This window comes from Urocitellus parryii, chromosome 1 (genome assembly GCF_045843805.1).
Source record: "Urocitellus parryii isolate mUroPar1 chromosome 1, mUroPar1.hap1, whole genome shotgun sequence".
NCBI lineage: Eukaryota > Metazoa > Chordata > Mammalia > Rodentia > Sciuridae > Urocitellus > Urocitellus parryii.
The window spans coordinates 104160802-104182216 of NC_135531.1; the positions used below are offsets into that span (position 1 = coordinate 104160802).

At 43.1% G+C, this 21415-nt stretch overlaps 1 protein-coding gene and 1 pseudogene across 1 annotated transcript; both read right to left on the bottom strand.

The window, feature by feature from the left end:
* Positions 1–253: 253 nt before the first annotated feature.
* Positions 254–1290, bottom strand: LOC144253989 (small ribosomal subunit protein uS2 pseudogene; annotated as a pseudogene).
* A 12828-nt stretch (positions 1291–14118) lies between these two features.
* On the bottom strand, positions 14119–19095 carry Rps14 (ribosomal protein S14). The gene is made up of 5 exons (XM_026414655.2): positions 19025–19095; positions 16462–16612; positions 15805–15966; positions 14745–14821; positions 14119–14239 (listed from the first exon to the last, which is right to left on the bottom strand). Exons 2-5 carry the CDS (start codon positions 16608–16610, stop codon positions 14172–14174), a joined length of 456 nt encoding a protein of 151 aa, XP_026270440.1. The 5' UTR covers positions 16611–16612; positions 19025–19095; the 3' UTR covers positions 14119–14171.
* Between the last annotated feature and the right edge of the window lie 2320 nt (positions 19096–21415).

Below are 21415 nucleotides of genomic sequence, written 5' to 3' on the forward strand. Positions count from 1 at the left end.
CACTTCTTATGTTTTCTTTAGAGACAGGGTCTCACTGAGTTACTTAGGGCCCTGCTAAGTTGCTGAGGCTGGATTTGGACTTGCTCCATCCTCCTGCCTCAGCCTGCTGAGACACCGGGATTATAGGAGTGTGCCACACGCCAGGCTCCTCCTTTTTTATTTTATGCTGTCTTCTAGATATGGAAGAAAACATTCCACTTTTTTTTAAGAGAGAGAGAGAGAGAGAGAGAGAGAGAGAGATTTTTTTTTTTTTTAGAAATTGGTTGTTTATTCTCCATAAATTGGTGCTTATTCTCCTTATTTCCACCTTGCTTATTAATGTGTGACTGCAGAACAACTCAAGACCACTCGGTGGTTGTTCCTACCCACTCAGTGGCCTGAGCAGTGGAGCTGCAGACCAGTCTTCAGTGGCTGGCTGGGCACTCCAGTCTTCAGTAGGGAACTGCTGGATAGGCACAGAAGGCACCTGCACACCTTCAGACCAGTCTGCAACCTCAGGTTGAGTAGCAGTGAACTCAGGAGCTGGAGCAGTCCATTCACCCTGAAATTCCTCCTTGGTCACAGCCTTTTCAGCAGCAGCCTGGTCTTCCTTTTCAATCTCTTCAGGATCTCTGTAGAAGTATAGATCAGGCATAACCTCCCATGGGTGCTCACGGGAAATGGTGCCACGCATGCGCAGAACTTCTCGGGCCAGCATCCACCACATCAGACCCACAGAATGAGCTCCCTTGTTGTTGCATGGAATGGCAATGTCCACATAGCGCAGAGGAGAATCTGTGTTACACAAAGCAATGGTAGGCAGATTGACATAGGATGCTTCTGTAAGAGGCTCGTGGTCAGCCCTGGGATCAGTAACCACCAGAAGACGTGGCTCCGGGAAAGCTGCCTGGATCTGGTTAGTGAAGGTTCCAGGAGTGAAGCGGCCAGCAATAGGGGTGGCTCCAGTGGCAGCAGCAAACTTCAGCACAGCCCGCTGGCCAGTATTCCTAGAGGATATGACACTGACATCAGCAGGGTTTTCAATGGCAACAATGGCATGAGCTGCCAGCAGAAGCTTCTCCCAGGTCCTCTTCAGATTTATGATGTAGATGCCATCGCTTCTCCTTTTGTAGATATACTGTTCCATCTGGAAATCAAGGTTGGTGCCACCTAAGTGGGTTCCTGCTGCAAGGAATTTGAGGACATCCTCCTCCTTCATTTGCAGGGCATCAAGGGCTCCGGACATTGTGACAGTTTCCCTTTAAAGTTACGATGGGAATCAAGAACAACGCCGTATGGATCCCTCCCTGGGTAGCGCGGAAAGAGAGAGAATTTTTTAATATTTAGTTTTGGCAGACACAACATCTTTGTTTGTATGTGGTGCTGAGGATCGAACCCGGGCCGCACGCATGCCAGGCCATCGCGCTACCGCTTGAGCCACATCCCCAGCCCAACATTCCACCTTTGAGTTTCTAAGTCTGGCTTTTTCACTTAGCATCATGATGTTTTCCATTTTCATCCATTTACTAGCAAATGCCATAAATTCATTCTTCTTTATGGCTGAGTACAACTCCATTGTGTGTATATACCACAATTTCTTTTTTTTTTTAAGAGAGAGAGAGAATTTTAATATTTATTTTTTAGTTTTCAGCAGACAGACACAACATCTTTGTTGGTATGTGGTCTGAGGATCAAACCCGGGCTGCATGCATGCCAGGCCATCGCGCTACCGCTTGAGCCACATCCCCAGCCCATACCACAATTTCTTAATCCATTCATCTACTGACAAGCATCTTAGTTGATTCCATAATTTAGCTATTATGAATTATCCTGCTGTAATACGTATTGAAGTGTATTGCTAAAGTATGCTAATTTTAGTTCTTTCCAGAAAATACCAAGGAGAGGGATAGCTGGGTCATATAGTGGTTCTACCCCTCTTTTTCTTTCTTTCTTTTTCTTTTTTTTTTTTTTTTTGTGGTGCTGGGGATTGAACCCAGGGTCTTGTGATGCAAGCACTCCAATTGAACTATATCCCTAGCCCTACCCCCTTGTTTTCTGAGGGATCTTTATACTGCTTGCCATAGTGGTTGGATCTACTAGTCTGAGGTCCCACCAACAATATACAAGTGTACCTTTCCCCACTACCTTGCCAGTATTTTTTTTTGCCAGTATTTATTATTACTTGTATTCTTGATCATTGCCATTCTGACTAAAGAAAGATGAAATTTCAGTATATTTTTGATTTGCATTTCCCTGTTTACTAGAGATGTTGAACATTTTTTTTTTCATATATTTCTTGACAATTTGTGTTTTTTCATTTGAGAAGTTTCTGTTTAGTTCTTTTGCCTGTTTATTGATTGGGTTATTTGGTTTTTGGTGTTAAGTTTTTGTAGTTATTTATATATTTTGGATATTAATTCCCCATTGTTGGAGTAGGGGACAAAGATTGTCTTCCATTTTGTAGGCTCTCTCTTCACATCCTTAATTGGTTCCTTTGCTGTGCATAAGCTTTTTAATTTGATGGCAATCCATTTATTGACTCTTGGTTTTATTTTTTGAGCTTTAGGGGTCTTGTCAAGGAAGTCTGTGCCTACACCTATATGATGGAGTGTTAACCCTGTTTTTTTTCTAGCAGTTGTAAGGTTTCTGGGTCTAATTCCTAAGTCTTTGATCCATTTCATTTTGACTTCTGTGCAGGGTGAGAGATCTTTTGCTATCCAGTTTTGGGGAAGCACTTTGTAATAAAAAGCCCTATATGTAGTTACAATGTTCTGGGAAAAGAGGGGCTCTGCTCTTTCCCATCCTACTTAAGAGGAAATTGAGCCCCCATTGAGGAGTACGGCTTGCCTGGGTTGTATGTTCCACAACCAATCACATCTGGGACTCCCCGACTCTTCCTAGGGCACCATCTGGCAGGTAGATAAAGTCATGGCTTTGGACAACTGCTGAGTGGGACTGAGTCCTGCCCCTGTGACTCATTCATTCAGCAATATTTATTAAGTACCACTTAATAAATAAGGTGGAGGTGTCAGATATTAGCTGAAGTGCAAGCTATCGATGGCTGGGGGAGGGGGTCAAGAGTCAAGCCATGGGCAGGACAGGTTGCAACCTGGGGTGGCAGGCAGGGGGAGCAGCCTCCTGGCTGCAAGGTGAAAGGGCAGGCCTGATGGGGCTGCAGCCTTGAGTGTGGGGAAGAGGGGAGGAAGAGTGAAAAGTCCAGAGGAAGAGTGGACACAGCTCAGCCCAACTGTACATGGAAAGAGGGCGGGATCAAGATGCCACTGAGACTTCACGTGTGGGTGATGGAGAAGTGATGTTTTTTGTTCCTAAAAACAGGAAGTTCTTGGCATATTTGAGGAACAGAAACAAGTACAGTGCGTTTGAGTGCAGCGAGCAAACAAGAGAGGGGAAGCCAGGAGAGGGGTTTTGAATGTCACTGACGACACAGGCCTGGGCCAGACCATGCAGGCCTGGGCTTCTTGGGAATTATTCTAGACATGGTGGCCAGCCAGGGGAGGGCAGGGGCCAGGCAGATGCTGGCTCTGGCTCATTGAGGATTGATGTGTGGAAGGGTAGAGAATTAAGGGGATCAGAGTGGGACTCTGGAAGCTAGTTAGGAGTCGAGGAGAGTGGTGACTTCAGGTGGTGATGAGGATGTAGAGAAGGAGAAAGATTTGAAAGCTGTTTTGAAGGTGGAAATGTTAGGACTTGGAATGGGAGAGGGGAGAGAGAAGTAAAGATGGTACCCATGGTGGTGGCCACTGAGATGGGGAAGACTGTGAGAACACATCCTGAAATAGGTAGAACCCAGAGTTCTGTTCTGGCTGGGCTCTGCGGACGCCCACGTGCAGACATCAAGTAGACAGCTGAGGACACCACTCTGAAATTTAAAAAAATCGAATATACATTTGCGAATGCTCAACAGGCAGACAGTATTTAAAGCCAGAGGATGAGGGCCATGCTCTGAGGAGCCTCTGTGTTTACAGATTGGCTGGAAGAGCCCTGAGCAGGGAGGATTCCGTCTTCTAGCTCAGTAAAGGCTTGGAGGAGGAAATGATCACCTGGGTCAAATACTGCTCAGAGGACAAGCCAAACAGGGAAATGCCCACTGCGCTTGGCCACATGGAGGTGATTGGCAACACTGACCAGAGTAGGTTTGCAAATTGATGTTGGGGGGTGAGTGGAGCCAGTATGTGAGGGGAAGCAGGGGCAGGGCAGCAGCTGGGAGGGGACATAGCATGGGCATGTGTGTGAGTGTGCTTGTCTGCCAGGGGAACAACACAGCAGGATGGAGAGGCCGATGAGGCTGCTGAGGGAAGGCACTAGGAGGGGTCCCTACACAGCCAGCCCTGTGAGCCCCACCATAAACATGGGACAGAGGGAACAGGAATGGCTTCTGGCTAGGTCCTCTATTTCCACTCTAAGAAGCCAAACCAACTGACACCCTCTATTTTTCCTGCTCCTTAGGACTCAGACCATCCTCCTCGGCTTATTTCTTTCACTCTGCTACCACTTCCCCTACCCAGTGAGCTGGAGGGAGAGTGGAACTCCTGAATCACAGGCCTAGCTCCTGACTCTTGTGGGTCCTGGCAGAGCTCTAGTTACCTCCTCATTCATTCATTTATGTTTTTATTTGTTTGTTTGGTAGCAGGATTGAATCCAGGAGTGCTTAACCACTAAGCCACACCCCCAGTGCTTTTCTATTTTTTATTTTGAGGCAGGGTCTAATTTGCCCAGCCTGGCCTCAAACTTGAGGTCCTCCTGCCTCAGCCTCCCAAATAACTGAGATTAGAAGTGCTCATAGTTTTTTGATGGAGTGGAAATTATTCCCATGTGGTTTCTCACTTTTTTGTTGCGACAGCAACTAAGTGCTAGTAAGTAGTAACACTGGGATTTGAACCCAGGTCTGAGTGGCTGCAGAGCCCATTCTCTTAACTAAAATGCAGGCCACCTCCCACAGGTCCCTTACTTTGACCAGACTTAGTGAAGGTCATAGCTTTGGCAGCCTCTTTTGAAGGGGCTGGATCAGAAAGGCACTTGGGATTCCTTCCTAATCATTTTTCATATGGATAACATTTTTTTTTTTTTGGTACCAGGGATTGAACCCAGGAGTGATTAATCACTGAGCCACATCCCCAGCTTTATTTTTTAATGTTTCATTTTGAGATAGGGCCTCCCTAAATTACTGAGGCTGTCCTTGAACTTTCCATTCTCCTGCCTCAGCCTCCTGAGCTGCTGGGATTACAACTCACATGGATAACTTCGACCTCCATTACTCTACAGACAGGCTTAATACAAATCCTACCCAGGAATGAAGGCTTTCGAGCATTTTCTCACATCTCTGATATTCTGCTTTCATGCCTCTAGAGTCAGTATGCTTACTATTTCCATGAAGAAACCAATGGAGTCAGTAGAACAGCAGAGCAGTTCAGTGCATGGATCTGATCCAAGTTGCTTTGGTTAAATTTTAACTCTGCTACCTACTAGCATCTTGTACCTCAGTTTCTTCATCTGCAAAATGGTAATAATAGCAGTATCTCCTTTTTTTTTTGTGGTGCTGGGGATTGAACCCATGACCTATATCCCCAGCCCCAGCAATATCTTTTCCCAGTATGATTATGAGAATTAAATAAGATGCTACATTTTAGTTGCTTGGTGTTATGGTTTAAATCTGAAATGTCTCCAAAAGCCCATGCTCTGGGAGTATGGTCCCTAATGCAGCAAGGTTTGGAGGTGGGGTTTTTAGGCAATGATTGAATCATGAGGGCTCTGACCTCATCAGTGGACTAATCCAATTGATGGATTAATACATGCATAGCTGGACTGACTACTAAGAACCTGTTTGGAGGAAGCAGGCCACTGGGAGCATGCTCTGGAAGGGTTTATCTTCTCTCTAGCCCCCTCCTCTCATTCTTTGCTTCCTGGCTGCCATGAGCTGAGCAGTTTCCTCTGCAATGCCTCTCTGCCATGTTTCTGCCTTGGAGCCAGCTGATAATGGATTGAATCTTCTGAAACTATGAGGTATTTTGGTCACAGAGACAAAAGGCTAACACAGTAAAGGTTTAAAAAATTTACATCTACTAACATCATCAAAATCAATGTTATATTCCTGAGAGCTATAACTTGCCTTCCATAACCATCACACTTTAAGTCTAGCCCACCCTCTCATTCATTTTTTTGCAGGTTATTCTATTGTTCTGCATTTCTCAATTTTTGTTTTTTCCTGAAGCCAGGATTTTTAATCCAAGGTCAATTACTCATTGCACAAACATGATTTTCCTAAGACCGTTGTTTCTCCCTTACAGAGTCACTGATTGTTTCCCAAGCAGGCTCAACTTTGTCAAACGCACAACTAGGGGTGGGAGCATGGTAGCTTCAAGGCCTGTGCTCCTGCCCTCACAGGCCTGTATATTGTATCCCCTAGATTTGGAATCTCTGTCAGTGGGTCCCTTTGTTTATATACCCTAAGCATCTACTATTAGAGTAGGATTATATTATGATGAAGAGCCCAGCTTCTGGAGCCAAACAGCTAAGGTCAAATCCAGTGGTGTGATCTGGGCTGACAGTCTCCCAAAGTCTCAGTTTTCTCATCTGAAAAATGGGACTAACGTTAATCTAGCCTATTTCATAGGGTACTGTGTGGAGTAAGAGAATGTGTGTAAAACACTCAGCATAGTACCTACCTCAATAAATATTTAGTATGAATATCTAGGACTATGCTATTTAACATGGCAGCCATAGCCACATGTGGTGGTTGAGCTCTTTAATATATGGCTAGTCCAAACCAGACAATTTTTTTTTTCAGTACTAGGGATTGACCCAGGGCCTTGCACATTCTGAGTAAGTACTCTACATTGAGCTACAACACCAATCAGCTAGTCCAAATCAAGATACATTGAAAGCATAAAATACACAATGGATTTCAAATTTAGTACAAAAAGAGTAAAATATAATAGTTTCTTTATATTGATTACATGTCATAAAAATATTTTGGGGGCTGGAGATGTGGCTCAGCGGTAGCGCGCTCGCCTGGCATGCATGCGGCCCGGGTTCGATCCTCAGCACCACATACCAACAAAGATGTTGTGTCCGCCGAGAACTAAAAAAAATAAATAAATATTAAAAATTCTCTCTTTCTCTCTCTCTCTCTCTCCCCTCTCTCACTCTCTTAAAAAAAAAATAAAAATATTTTGGACATATTGGGTTAAATAAAATATTACTAAAATTAATGTTGTTTTTGTGCTTTATTAATATGGCTACTACAAAATTTGAAATTACATATGTGGCTCATTTTGTGGCTTGCATTACATTTTTTTCGGTGCTAATTCTAATGGGTTCTGCTGTTTTTCAGTAGGAGAGAAGAGAGATTTAAATTTTACTGATTGCAATTATCTGAGCTGCAAGAGCTCTTTGAATAACATAGAGTCCAACCTCCTCTCTATAAAGTTAAGAAAAGGCCTAGAAGAAATGTGATATGCAAGCTGGATTTGGTGATACATGTCTGTAATCCCAGAGAAATCAGAAGGTTGAAGCAGGAAGATAGCAAGTTGAGACAAGTTTTAGCAATGCAGTGAAGTCCTCAGCAACTTAGCAAGACCCTGTCTCAAAAATGAAGCCATCCCTTCATTTTTGAAAAATGAAGAGGGCTGGGACATGGTTCAGTGGTTAAGCACCCCTGGGTTCAATCTCCAGTCCCAAAACAACCACAACAACAACAAAAGAAATATGCAGGACTGGAGATATAGCTCAGTGGTAGAGCACTAGTCTAGCATGTGTGAGGGTTAGGATTCAATACCCAGCCCCAAAATTGAAAAAAAAAAAAAAAAAAAAAAGGAAACAGAATTAGAACCAATGCATCCACATGGCAGATAGTTCCTGCCACAACGATGCTGCCACCTTGTGGTCATCCATATATAATAGATGCAAACTCCTATAGCAACTGGGCTCCCTTCAGATGCAGGACTCTGCTACCATCTACTTCTCAACCTCTGCAGACATGAGGACAGGAAAGGTCTGCCTCCTGTGACCCTTGGCAGCCTGACTGCTCTAGACAGTAGGGTGATTAAGAGCACAATTTGTGACTATAGGTGTGCACTGTTTCAGGTGCTGGGATATGTAGTGACCTCATTAGACAAGTCCAATAATTGCCCAGGCTAGGGCTCTAATGTGAGGTTTGTGGACCAATGTCAGCACTACTTGGGAACTTATTAGAAATGCAAATCTTCAAGCCTTCAGCAGAAACCATGGGATCTGAATCTGATGAATTCTCATGTTGGAGAAGCATTGGACTTGGTGATAAAGACATGTATCAGGTGGCATTAAGGGCTATAAATACAGCAGAGTAAATGAATAACTGGAGAATGATGGCCAGAAGTGAGGGATGCTAATGATGGCCAGATCAGGGAAGATCTGGCTAATAAAATAACAAGTTCCAGCAAAGATCTGAAAGCGAATACCTGGAAGAAAGGGAAGAGGCAGGACATGATTCACTGCAAGATACTTCCTGTAAATCACACACACATACAACTCTGCCTACATCTCCTCACCTTACAGCCCACAACTTAAGCACATGAGCCACACCTAGCTGTCCAGGGAAGCTGAGAATTTGTAATTTTCTTTCTGTCTTTTTTTAAAAATTTTTTTCAGTACCAGGGATTGCACCCAGGGGCTCTTAACTACTGAGCCACATTCCAACCCTTTCTATTTTATTTTTTTTATTTTGAGATACGGTCTCACTTAATTGCTGAGGCTGGCTTTGAATTTTTCAATCCTCTTGTCTCAGTCTCTTGGGCCACTGGGATTTCAGGAGTGAGCCATCATGCCTGACTGAGAATTATAGTCTTTATTCTGATCAGTCATACATCCAGCTAAAAATTAAGATTCCTAATTACAATAGAAAATGAAGAGATTGTTTCTGCCACAATGATTCTGGTGTAATCAGCTTAGGGGGGGTGTGGGTCTTGTTTTTCATGTATATGCCTCCAATCATGGAGAGATTCCTACTCATGAAGTGGTTTTATTCTATTAGCAGCTGTTATAAAACTCTTCATTTGAGGCTCAATTCTATTTTCCACAACTCCTACCCAATGGTAGACTTCTATTCCTCCCTCCCTTTCCTTTCCTTTCCTTCCTCCCTTTTCTTTCCTTCCTCCCTTTCAGTACTGGGGACTAAACCCAGGGGCATTCTACCATTATTATATCCTCCTTTTTGTTTTTTTTTTTTTTTTTTTTTTTTTTTTTTTTTTTTTAAGATAGGGTTTCATTAAGTTGCTCAGGCTGGCATCAAAATTGTGATCCTCCACCTCCATCTCCAAGTCACTGGGTGCATGCCACCGCACCCAGCAACTTCTACTACTTTAGAGCTATATCAACAAGTCTGCTGCCTCTTTCCCCAAGACACAACTTTGAGTCCCTCATATATCTTCTTCTTGGGCCACTTAAGGCCAACAATATTCCCCTGAATTTATATTTTGGAAAAGGTTTTACTGATCCTGCATCAAGAGTCTGAATTGCATTGATAGTACCTTCTCTGGGCAACAGGAGGCTACCACCCAGTGTACCTGGGTGAACGAAGGTTGATTGGAAGACAGAAACATCTAGTGAGGCTAATGTTCTCAGGAAGAATTCAGAGGAAGTCTTCCAGAAGTATATTTTGTTTCAGTCCTCTTGCAATTATCTCTCTGTTCTGTAATTTCTTTAGATTTATTTTGGAGATCAGTAATTCTTCCTTCAGCTGCCATTTAACCTATCCACTGAGCATTTAATTTCAATAATTACATGTATTTTTCCGAGAATTTTCTTTGGTCTTTTTCACATGTACTTAATTATTATTTATAGCTTTTGCCTGGTCTTTTTTTGTTATTCCACTATTTTCTTAAACATTTCATACACAGTTGTTTTATATATTAATACCTTAAGTCTTCGGGAGTATCTAAGTGTTTGATATTTCTGCTCTCTTTTTCTGGTAGCTTGTTTTCGTGTGTACTGACTTCTTTGTAGTGGGAAACCGGAGGGCCTCCGTTGTGAATGGCTTTCAAAGATTGGCTTTTGTTTCTGCCAAGAGTTTAGGAACACTACTCCTTGGGCCTACATTAGCCTAGAGATTCAGATTATTTCTGGCATCATGTGAATGTTGAGCTCCCTCACCTTGGTTTGGGGGTGTAGGGACAGAGCCTCAGCTCAACCCCCCGGCTAAGAAGCCCAATTTGCTCTCAGGGCTGGCTCAGCCTTCTTTGACTGAATCTTTGTTCCCTAATCCATTTCCATCTTGACATCCTGTATCTTTCTCATTTCTTTAAAGCCCTTGGAGATCTCCTTTGGAGCCCTGGAATACACATTTTGTTTTAATTTATCCAGGATCCAGAAAAGTCCTTCAAAGTACCACTTGGCTGAACCACAGAAGAGGGAAATCTATTCATCCATCTTCCTACAATTCATCAAACAATGTAACAATCTTTATTGAGCCCCTACTTTGTGCAAAATTGGCCAGGTGCTGGGTAGCAGACAATGAGCAAGGCATATTCCTTGCCCTCTCTGAGCCTATGTTAGTGGGAAAAAATAGGCTATTACACTAGAGGGTGGCCAATGGTGTCATGTGGGAATACAGGCACTATGGGAATTCAGTGGAGGGGTATCCTGAGGGGCAGTGAGGAAGGAAACTCAGTGGGTGAGAAGAGCTGGTTCTCAGATGATCAGAAGACAATAAGGCTACATGAAAGTGAGTAAATGCCAAAGGAGCCAAACTGAGGGTGGAGAGGCCAGGGAAGGACTGGGGAATTAGAAAAGGAAAAGGAACTGTTTGGCTTGGACAGTGTGAGGCAAGAGTGAAGGGTGTGACCAGCTGGGGCAGACAAAACACTGAGATTCCCTGAGGAGTCTGGATTCTATTCTGAATACATCAGGGTGGGGCAGTGACTTAACAGAAGGGAATAGCAGTTAGCATTTACTTCCACAGTGCCCAGAATGGAAGCACCAGACCTCATGCTTGGCTCTACTGCAGAGCTTAGCCTCCAGGCCTGAAGTATGGCCCAAGGATAGGATGGGGCCAGAGAGAAGACAGGAAGACTTGTAAGTGGTGGTGAAGTGGGGCCTGTTGGGGTTGTAGTCATAGTCGTCACCTTCAGGTTATGTATTCAGGCTGGGCTTTCAGGGTCTGCAGGTTCGGTAGGCAACAGCCCCCGTCAAGTTCTTTCCCACCTCAGCGGCTCATAGGCTGCCAAGTTCCAAACTGAGCTGCACCACAACTTAATTCTTGCAAACAAAACCCTGGCCCTACTTCCAAAGACCTGGATGACTGCATTCCTGGTTACCAGGATACAGCAGAACAAGTTGCAATGTCCCATCACAGGAAATATAAAGAATGCTCCAGCAACTGCCAGCATTTTCCCACCAGGATTCTAGCCAGCTGTCCTTTATGCTGCTTGGCAGAAGAACTGAAGAGGCATTAAGAATAGCAGCAGCTTCTTCAGTGCCAGGCACTGTGCTAAACACTTCCATCCTGTGATCCCCAGGCAGCCGTCATTGCAGGCGTTTTCACTAAATGGCTGACTCTGCTAAGGTTGCAGGCTGAATCTGCGTACTAGGATTTTAATCCTGGCATAGCCACCTCTTGAGGGTCTCTGCCTGGGAAACAGACTGACAGGATAGAAGCACCCCATTGTTTTTCCTAACAATTTGATTTTGAAGAAATTTTTATATATCAAAAATTTACAAATGTTTTTATGTACCACTCACCCAATTTTCTTACTGATAGCATCTTATCTGTATTTGTCAGAAGAAATAAATGTTGGTACTTTCTAAATTCCTTTGGTCTTTGTCCTTGATTTTCATGACTTGTGACAATTTAAGGAGTATCTTGTAGAATGTCTTCTAATCAGTTATGGGTCTTTAGGAAAAAATATCAGAGGTGAAATGCTCTTCCTACCATGTCAACCCAGAGGGCAAATATTGACATGATTTTTCACAAGTGATGCCAACTTTACTTTGGTTAAGTTAGTGTCAGTTTGCTCCCACAGTGAAGTTACTATTTTCCCTTTTTTTTATATTCTTTGGAAAGTGAGTCACCCAGTTAGGCCCACTCTAAGGTAGAGTATCTACTTACATTTATTGGAATTCTAAGACTTATATCCCCTGGTCCCTATTAAAATTTTTAAGATCAGTATGTACCAGGTGCAGTGATGCATGCCTATAATCCCAGTAACTCAAAGCTGAAGCAGGAGGATCCCAAGTTTGAACCCTGGTAACCTGAAACCCTTTCTAAAACAAACAAAAAAAGAATGGGGATGTAGCTCAGTAGTATAGTACCCCTGGGTTCAATTCCCAATAAAACACGAGAACAGATCAACCTGGAGTCACTATTTTATGTTTTATGCTTTGGGATTAACCACGTTTCATTTAAAAATGAAAAAAAAAAAAAACAAAACAAAACAGATTTTTAGAATGATTTATTAAAACATCATGCCAAGGTTAACAAATTTAGAAGAGACCACATAATGTAGATTTTATTTATAGTGAGATCCTGTCTCAAAATAATAAAAAGGGCTGGGGATGTTGCTCAGTGGCTGAGTATCCTTGGGTTCAATCCCTGGTACCAAAAACAAACAAAAAAAACCAAACCACTGAATTGCATAAAGAGGTGATCTGTATGACTATTTAATAAGTGCAGCTTAAATCATTTTGATGGTTCATACCTGTAATCCCACCAGTTCAGGAGACTGAGACAAGATGATTTCAACAGGCCAGCCTCAGCAAATTTGTCTCAAAATAAAAATGGCTGGATGTGGCCAGGCACGGTGGTACACACCTGTAATCCCAAAGGCTCAAGAGGCTGAAGAAGGAGAATCTAAGTTCAAAGGCAGCTTCAGCAAGACTATTTCTAAACAGAAAATATATGGGCCAGGGTTGTGGCTCACTGGTTAAAAATGCCCCCAGGTTCAGTTCCTAGTTAAAAAAAAAAAAATTGGGTGTACTTCCTGTACTTATCTGGCATGCCTTAGGCCCTGGTACAGCAAAAACAAAAAAGTGCAGCTCAGGAGTTTGACTTTTGCCAGGTTACTTTCTACACTGGTTTTCTTAGCTGTTATCATGGTTTTCTATCACTTTAAGATCCAATGCTAAATTAAAATAGGGTCTGGAATGTAACTAATGTCCTTCCTCACAGTAATACACTTGTGCCTCAGGTTAATCTGCTTATTCCCTTTGCCTAAATGCATTCCTCAAAAGATGCCATCCAAGGTTCACCCCAACAGCAGCATCTCATCAAGGTTTCCCCTCTTGCTGATCTCCTCCTCCAGAACCACTTTATGTTTTGGTATGCCACCTCTCCAGTCCTGGTCACAACATCCTCTCCTCTCCACTGGCCTGGCTAATCTCATTGCTCCATCAGTGGGCCCTGCCTCCCCACCACAGGGTCCCGTGGCAATCCCTTGCAGAACATTCAGCACCATCTGGTGCCACTGTGTCCTTGGAGCTGGAATCAAGCTTCCGGAAAAGCAAGAACTTTTCTTTTTATTGCTGATGAGAAAATAGGACTTGGTGTGTATTTGTGGGGTAGTTGAATCTTTATGTACTTTATGTACCGATGTGGAACAATCTCTAAGATCTGCCAAGTAAAGAAAAGCAAGGCACAGCAGAGTGAGCTGCCCATTTTGCACAGAAGGTGTGGGGGGAGATACACGCCCACTTGTGTTTATATATGGCTCAGGCCTGGAAGGCTCCTCTTCTGCTCAGGCTACACTTGGATCAACAGTTCCCACTCTGCTCTGGCTCTTTAAGAATTGGTTCATTTTTAGAACCAACACCTTCATTTTTCAAAACAAGGTCTCCAAGGCCTTGATTTGCTTTAGGTGACTGAGGAAGCTTAACACCACAACAAGCAAGTATGGAAAAGACCCAAGTAAGCCCTAGTACCTCACCTCTTCCAGGAAGCCAGTTTGCAGAACCCAGGTTCACCTGTTCTACACCAAGGGCCCAAACAGTTCCACTTATGTTCCTGCGTGATGTCTTTTACATCTTCTGAGGCAATATAATATTTTGTCACTGCCCCAAGAACCTCATGTCAGCTCATGCCCTCATCACACCTAGATAAGTGGAGGGAAATAAATACCCCCTGGGTGGCTCCTACACAAGAAAAGACTAGTGTTGAAATAGCTTACATGACATTTATTAACAGAAAATAATCTGAGGAGTCCTGTTCACAGACGGCGACCACGGCGACCCCCCTTCCTGCGGGTGCTGTCGGAGGGGATGGGGGTGACATCCTCTGTGGGGAGAAGAGAAAACATCAGTGCCTGGAGCTGGATGGGAAGAACCCCAGGCCTCCCTAGGCCAATGGTCTAACCATTCAGCAGTAGATCCTATTGTCCCCCAAATGTGTTCCTATTATCAACAGATGAATGGGGAATTGTCCCACTTTCCACATCCTCAAAATTCCCTGTCAATGTCTCAACCTCAAAATCAGGAAGACAGATTTAGAAATGACACTAGGCCATCCAAACGCAGATGGGAAAAACACCATGCAGCTCCTTTCAGCAAATGTAACTGCCAAGAGACACCAAACCAGGCTCTGTACAAAATAGGAGCGGTACTTGATTTCTGGGATCAATAAATACCCCCTGGGTGGCTCCTACACAATAAGGTTTCATTACATTTCTTGGAAGTCTAAGACTTATATCCCCTGGTCCCCATTTATTAAAAAAATTTAAGATCAGTAGGTGCCAGGTTAGTTTAAAAACTAACCTGTGTGTGTTCGTGAGGGGGAGACTTACCAATCCGCCCAATCTTCATTCCCGAACGAGCAAGGGCTCTGAGAGCTGACTGGGCCCCAGGTCCAGGGGTCTTGGTCCTAGGAAGTAGAAGTTCAAGTTAGACAAGTCAATGGTAATCTCAATAAGATCTCATAAATTCTCTAGTTCACAATTCTCTAATGACAAACCTCATGTAAAGGGCCAGACAATAAATATTTTAGGCTTAGTGGGGTTACTATCGCTTCTGTTGTATAGCCAACAAACAAAAATTCCTTTAACTATTATTAGAGTAATTTGTACAGTCAGTACAAAAAAAGAACAGCAGGTCAACCTAGTCATATGCTCTGCCTGCAGCCAGGTAAAGCCCCTTCCCTTCATGCCACATGCTGTGACTCTTCTTTGCTGCTCTGTCCAAGACACTACCACCTCTGCATGGAACCACTTGAATAGCGTTCTATCTGGTCTACACCCTACCTGGCAATCATTTATTCTAGCTTTCATGCCCAATAAAGCCCAAATTGTTGTCCTGTTCTATAAGACCAGCAAGGCTCCACCCCTGCATCTCTCCAATCACACTTCATGCTACTTTCCTCCTCCTAGTTGCCCAAGCTCATCCTTACCCCAAGAACTTTTTCTTGCAACTGTCTCTAGCTGGAATATCCTCCTTCTGTCTTGCCCTCTCTGAAAGACTTCTGGATATCATTTAGGCCTTAGTTGAAAATGTTATCACTAACTCCATACATTCTCTTCCTAGCGTTTGCCACAAATAGAGGTCACACACCCACTGCTGCTCTATTTGCTTAAAGTCTGACTCTCCCACAAGCCTAAGTTCCATACAAGGAGAGGTCAAAGTCATTATCTGCTTTCTTCCTTTAATCTTTTTTTTTTCTAGTATTGGAAACATAGTGATTGGTATACAGTGGGCACTTGATAAGGGTGGGGTACATCCAGGAGCCAATTATATGTATATGCCTAAAATATCTTGTATCAGATTACAACAGAAAACCAAATCTCTCCAATCTAAGTGCTCTGGCACCTAAGCCCAGCTGTCTTACCACCACCCATCTCCAGCCTTATATACCTGTTTCCTCCTGTGGCCCGGAGTTTGATATGTAGGGCAGTGATGCCTAGCTCCTTGCACCTCTGGGCTACGTCCTGGGCAGCCAACATGGCAGCATATGGAGAAGATTCATCTCTGTCAGCCTTCACCTTCATCCCACCTGTCACACGACAGATGGTTTCCCTGGGGATAAAAGCAGAGTCATTCTTTTTCATCTCCCAACAATGATTCACTAAGTGATTATCATGTCTAACAAATAAAGACTGCCACAACTCAGGTATGGCAGAGCTTGAGTCAACTTGAGTATATATCCTGATCCTGGACGAGAGTCATGAGCTCTGACTTCATGGGGTTCAGTTTAGTGGGCTGAAAGACACAATACAGCTAAACTTTATATTTTACTTTTGCATTCAATCTTTAAAGATTAGTCTATGAGGTGTGTATTAATATCTTCATTTTATGTAGGAGAAAAATCAAAGTCAGAATCTGAATGACTTCACAAAGAATGTCTCCTTTTAATTCCTAGAAAATTATGCATTTTTGGACAAAACGAGCAAACACATTTCCTTACCTGGAGACAAAGCATTAATTCTTTAGACAGAACTTCCTAAACTGGGGACATTTCTTCCCTCAGCCTCTTGCCAGGTGGGTTTTGTGCCTCTCCACCCAAGTACTCACTTGCCAGAAAGATCAGTGACGTGCACAAAGGTGTCATTGAAGGATGCAAAGATGTGGCAGACACCAAATACATTCTCTCCTTCAGCCACCTGAGGTCCAAGGCTGATGACCTGTTCTTCCTTCTTTTCCTTTCCCTTGCGAGGTGCCATTTCTGAATAAAAAGAACCTTAGTGTTAATGACAAGATTTCCATAGCTAGGTGTGATGGTGCATGCCTGAAATCTGAACACAGCTCAGGGGGCTGAGGCAGAAGGATTATAAATTCAGGGCCAGCCTCAGAAACTTAGTGAGGTCCTATCTCAAGATAAAAAAATAAAAAGGATCAGGGATATGGCTCAGCGATTAAGTGCCCTTGGGTTTAATCCCTGGCATGCAAGCTCGCGTGCACATGCACATATACACACACACACACAAACCAAACCACCCAGAATCTACTGTTTGTAACTTTTAAAGAAATCCCAAATTTTGCTTCTTTTTGTCCCTGATTCCCTATACCTAGGACTATGGTGTTCTTCCTCATCTGTGTCTCACTAAAACCCATTTTCCCCTGTACTTGGTTGATGTCAACTAGTGGCTAAAAAGCAATGTGCTATTAGGTAACCCTTCTCCAAAAACTAGCAAAGCATAGCTACACAGAACCTTCAGGATAAGCCTAAATCCTAGCAGCTGACCAAAAGTACCCCTAATTTCTACCCAAAATAAGGACAACACATGCTTAGGTCTCTGCAGACCTGAGTTCAACTGGCAATTTTATCTAACTGGGTGAATCAATTATGTTTTCAGTGGTACGAGGGATGGAACCCAAGGTCTTACATATGCTAGGCAAGTGCTCTACCACTGAGCTACATCCTTAGCTGGCAAATCAATTCTTTCTGACCCTTCTTGTTTCAAATATATTAAGATTAAAAAAACTTTTTGTTGATTTATCCAGGGTAACACAGCAATTTAGTTGCAGAAATCAGAACCCGTTTAGATTAATTCTTGATCCACACACAGTAATGCTAGGAGTACTTCTAGGTTTCCTGGCCCTGGATACTATATACAGGCTAGACCCAAAGAAGCCTGAAATACTATATACCAAAAGGCAATGCCAAGGCTAATACCTATCTATGTATTAGCAATGGTGCTCCAAAGATTCTTTATTCAAGTGGGGAAAAAAAAACTGGCCACATAACCAATTCCTTGGCTTAGCATTCAGGGATCTTTTGCCAATATGGCCCTCAACCCTCATTTCCTAATTCTATGCTCTACCTGTTCTCTCCCACAGCCAATCTAAATCATCTTCGCCTACCAACTTATCTCCTTCTACTACTGCTTAGAACCAAGTCCTTAAACTTTATACTAACACCAAATATTAAAGGCACTAAAACATGCCCTCCAGAAAAAGACCCACTCCAGAAATCCAATTGGTTCATGAAACCAAATAGCTCTAACCTGACATTGTCTATAACGTTAAGTGAAATCACAGGAACATAGGACTAGCAAAAAAGGCACACTGACAGGGGTGAGGAGAATGGGCAAGGCTAGAAGGACTGCTTCCTGCCTAAAGACCCAGGCCTTCTAACCCCTCTGAGGCTCAAGCATCAGAACAATTTCTTAACATTATCAGAAGACACCAAAACTATGAAGGGCTCAAATGAAATCAGGCTATAGCCTGCAGAAGGAGTTAAGACAAGAGGTGCCACCTAAGTACATACCATTTCAGCCCTGTACTCTGGCCAGATCCTTCTACTTCACAATTACCCTAGATTTTAAAAGTCTGATTCCAGTGCTCCTGGATCTCTCTGGTGCCTTTCTTGTGTGCAAAACCACCTATTCCCACCTTCAAATTAGATAAACGAAATTGGTACTCAGTGGGTAAGTACTGTTAAGGAAGGTGCCACAGGAAATCTTACCTAAGCGAGTATTATATCCAGTGTCTACCTGCATTTCCCCGATCCTAAGGCCCTCAAGTGTTGAGGAAATGGTCACTCAGGGATATTAACATACCTCAAACACTGATGTGCAGTCCCTACCATCAGCTTCTGAGTCGGGCCCCGAACTAGCATCAAGAATCACCCTGATTCAGAAGCACCCAACACAGGGCCCGAGTCTTTCCTGCATTCTCTCCCTGAATTCTCACTACAAACGCATAGGACCGATGCTATTAGTCCTATTTTCCAAATCCTAACTTGAGATTAGATACGGGTCTGCAATCGCCCAGGAAGAAGCTAGCGGGGTAGGGTGGGAGGAGCCCACAGACCACAGTCTCTGGGTCCCGTAAGTCACGCTGTGCAGTCGCTGAAACGTGACTTAGTTCAGAGCCAAGTTCTGGACTCAAGTTCGTGTCCACTTCACAGAAATAAGCCTCCCCCCTCCCCCCCCCCTTTAAAACCAGGCGACCTCCTTCCGAGACAAGGCGCGAAGTTGATCCTAGACTGGCCGGGCTCGGAGTCTGCCGGTAGCGCGTCTCTTGCTCAGCACCTGACTTGGCCTCCGCGGAAAGACCCCACTACCACGTCCCGAGCCCCGCCGGGCCCTCTGGCCACAGGATGCCGCACGATTATGGTGCTTAGGCCTCATACCTGCGCGTCGCCTCCAGACTCTGCCACCGGAAAGAGAGATTGGGAAGGGGCGGGGCGATGGGTCATTTCCGACTGCCGGAAGTATACCGCTGAGGTCACGGGGGCGAGGTCGGCTCCCGGAATTCGACGCTTTTATTGCTCACGAAAAGATTAAGACTCCGCCCTCGGGGAAGATAGTTTACTTAAGGGAGAGCGAAAAGAGGCACGGGGATGAGTGTTGCGCAAACGGGCTTGCCTACGGGACCGAACGAACCGGATACACCCACGAGGTGAGGCGGTTTTATGTTCCAAGATGGCGGGGGGCTGCGACTTCCGCCGTCCAAACCCCGAGCCTAGCATCCTGGGAGTGGCAGCGCACCTAGTGGCGCGGAGGGGAAGAACAACAAGAGACTTCTAATAATGTACCTTTGGCTTATTTTGTGCAGCCCCGAGCAAAATAAGAATGTTTATATGCCAGCCTGTGCTAAACAATTTATATGCTTCATTTAATTCTCATATTTTCAAGCAGCTTTTGGTTTCCCTTGTACAGATAAGGGATGCTAACAGAGACCACATAATTGTAGTGGGTATGATATTCTGATTTAAGACTTGTATGCTCAATAGCTATTTTCATATATCCCTTTAATAATAATATAGAAGGACCTTGAAGGACTGGAAGAATGTGTAGATGGAGATGTGGAAAGGGCCAATAAGTGTATCTAGCAGAACTGGGTAAACATGCATACATTGCATGCACAATATATATGAAATCTATATAATGAAATGTAGATATTGTGTATATTGGAAAAAATGAGCTAGCATGAAGAATAGCATATGTCTGTATGAGCTGTTGACCACTTTGAAAGACTTCAGTTTATGTAGGCATTTTTTTTTTTTTTTTTTGTACTTGGGATTGAACTCAGGGGCCATTATACCTGGCCAAAATTTTTCAAAAAAATTTGTAGTATCCTCTTTTCACTTTATAAAAACAAGTAATTGCTGGGCATGGTTGTGCATGCCTGTAATCTCAGCAGCTCCAGAGGCTGAGGCAGGAGGATCATGAGTTCAAAGCCAGCCTCAGCAATTTAGTGAGGCCCTGAGTAACTCAGTGAGGCCCTGATTCTAAATAATATACAATAAAAAAAAGGGATGGGGATGTGGCTCAGTGGTTTAGTGCCCCTGGGTTCAATCCCTGGTACCAAAACAACAATAACAAAAGAAACAATTAATTACAGAAACATGAAAAGAACAAGAAAGAAAAAAGAAGTAACAGTCTTAATCACTGCTGTTCATAACTAGGCACATGTCCTTCCCAGGAATCACTTATGCATGTACATACAGGAAAAGACTCTCTCCTTTAAAATTTTTTTTTGTAATTAGTTATACGTGACAGTAGAATGCATTTTGACACATCATGCATAAGTGGAATATAATTTCTCATTCTTCTGATTGTAAATGAGTGGAATCACACTGGTTGTGTAATCATATATGTACATTGGGTAATAATGTCAGATTGTTCCACTGTCCTTCCTACCCCCACTACCTAATCCAAAGTACCTCTCTTCCTCCCTAGCCCTGCCCCTTATTGTGAGTTAGTGTTGGAATATCAGAGAAAACATTTGGACTTAGGCTTTTTGGGGATTGGCTTATTTCCCTAAGCATGATGTTCTCTAGCTCCATCCACTTACCAGCAAATGCAATAATTTCATTCTTCTTTAAGGCTGAAGGACTCTCTTTTTTAAGAAAAGAAAAGAGCTTTACAATAATTTGCCTTTTATGGTTTAAAAAAAAAAAAAGCTATGCTCATTATAAATAGTCCACACAATACAGAGAAGTATGTAGTAAAAAAGTAAAAATTGCCCCCCTAAGTTTTCCTTCTAGAAGTACACTATTATGAAATTAAAGTACATTATTCCAGAAACATTTTATACCCACATGTATACCAATATCTTTAGTATATAATCTACAATTTTATGTAAAAGAAAATTACATTTTATTTGCTATTTTGCTTTTTTTCACCCAACATCATTGTAGATACCTTTCCATAACAACCAGTAGAAATCTGTGGCTTTTTATGTATTTATTTGTTTCCTTGCTTGTTTATTTATTTAATTTTGCAGTACTGGGTATTAATCCAGGACCTCACGTACACTAAGCAATCACCCTACCACTGAGCTACATCCTTAGTCCTTTTGTTTCTAAATTTTATTTGAAACAGGGTCTCACTAAGTTGCCTAGGCTGATCTCAAACTTGAGATCCTCCTGCCTCAGCCTCCAGGGTAACTACTGGAAGTACAGTTGTGAGCCACTATTCCTGGGCCTATAGCAAAAAAAAAAAAAAAAAAAAAAAAAAAAAAAAAAAAATATATATATATATATATATATATTTGTTTACTTTTTTAAGTTGTAGGT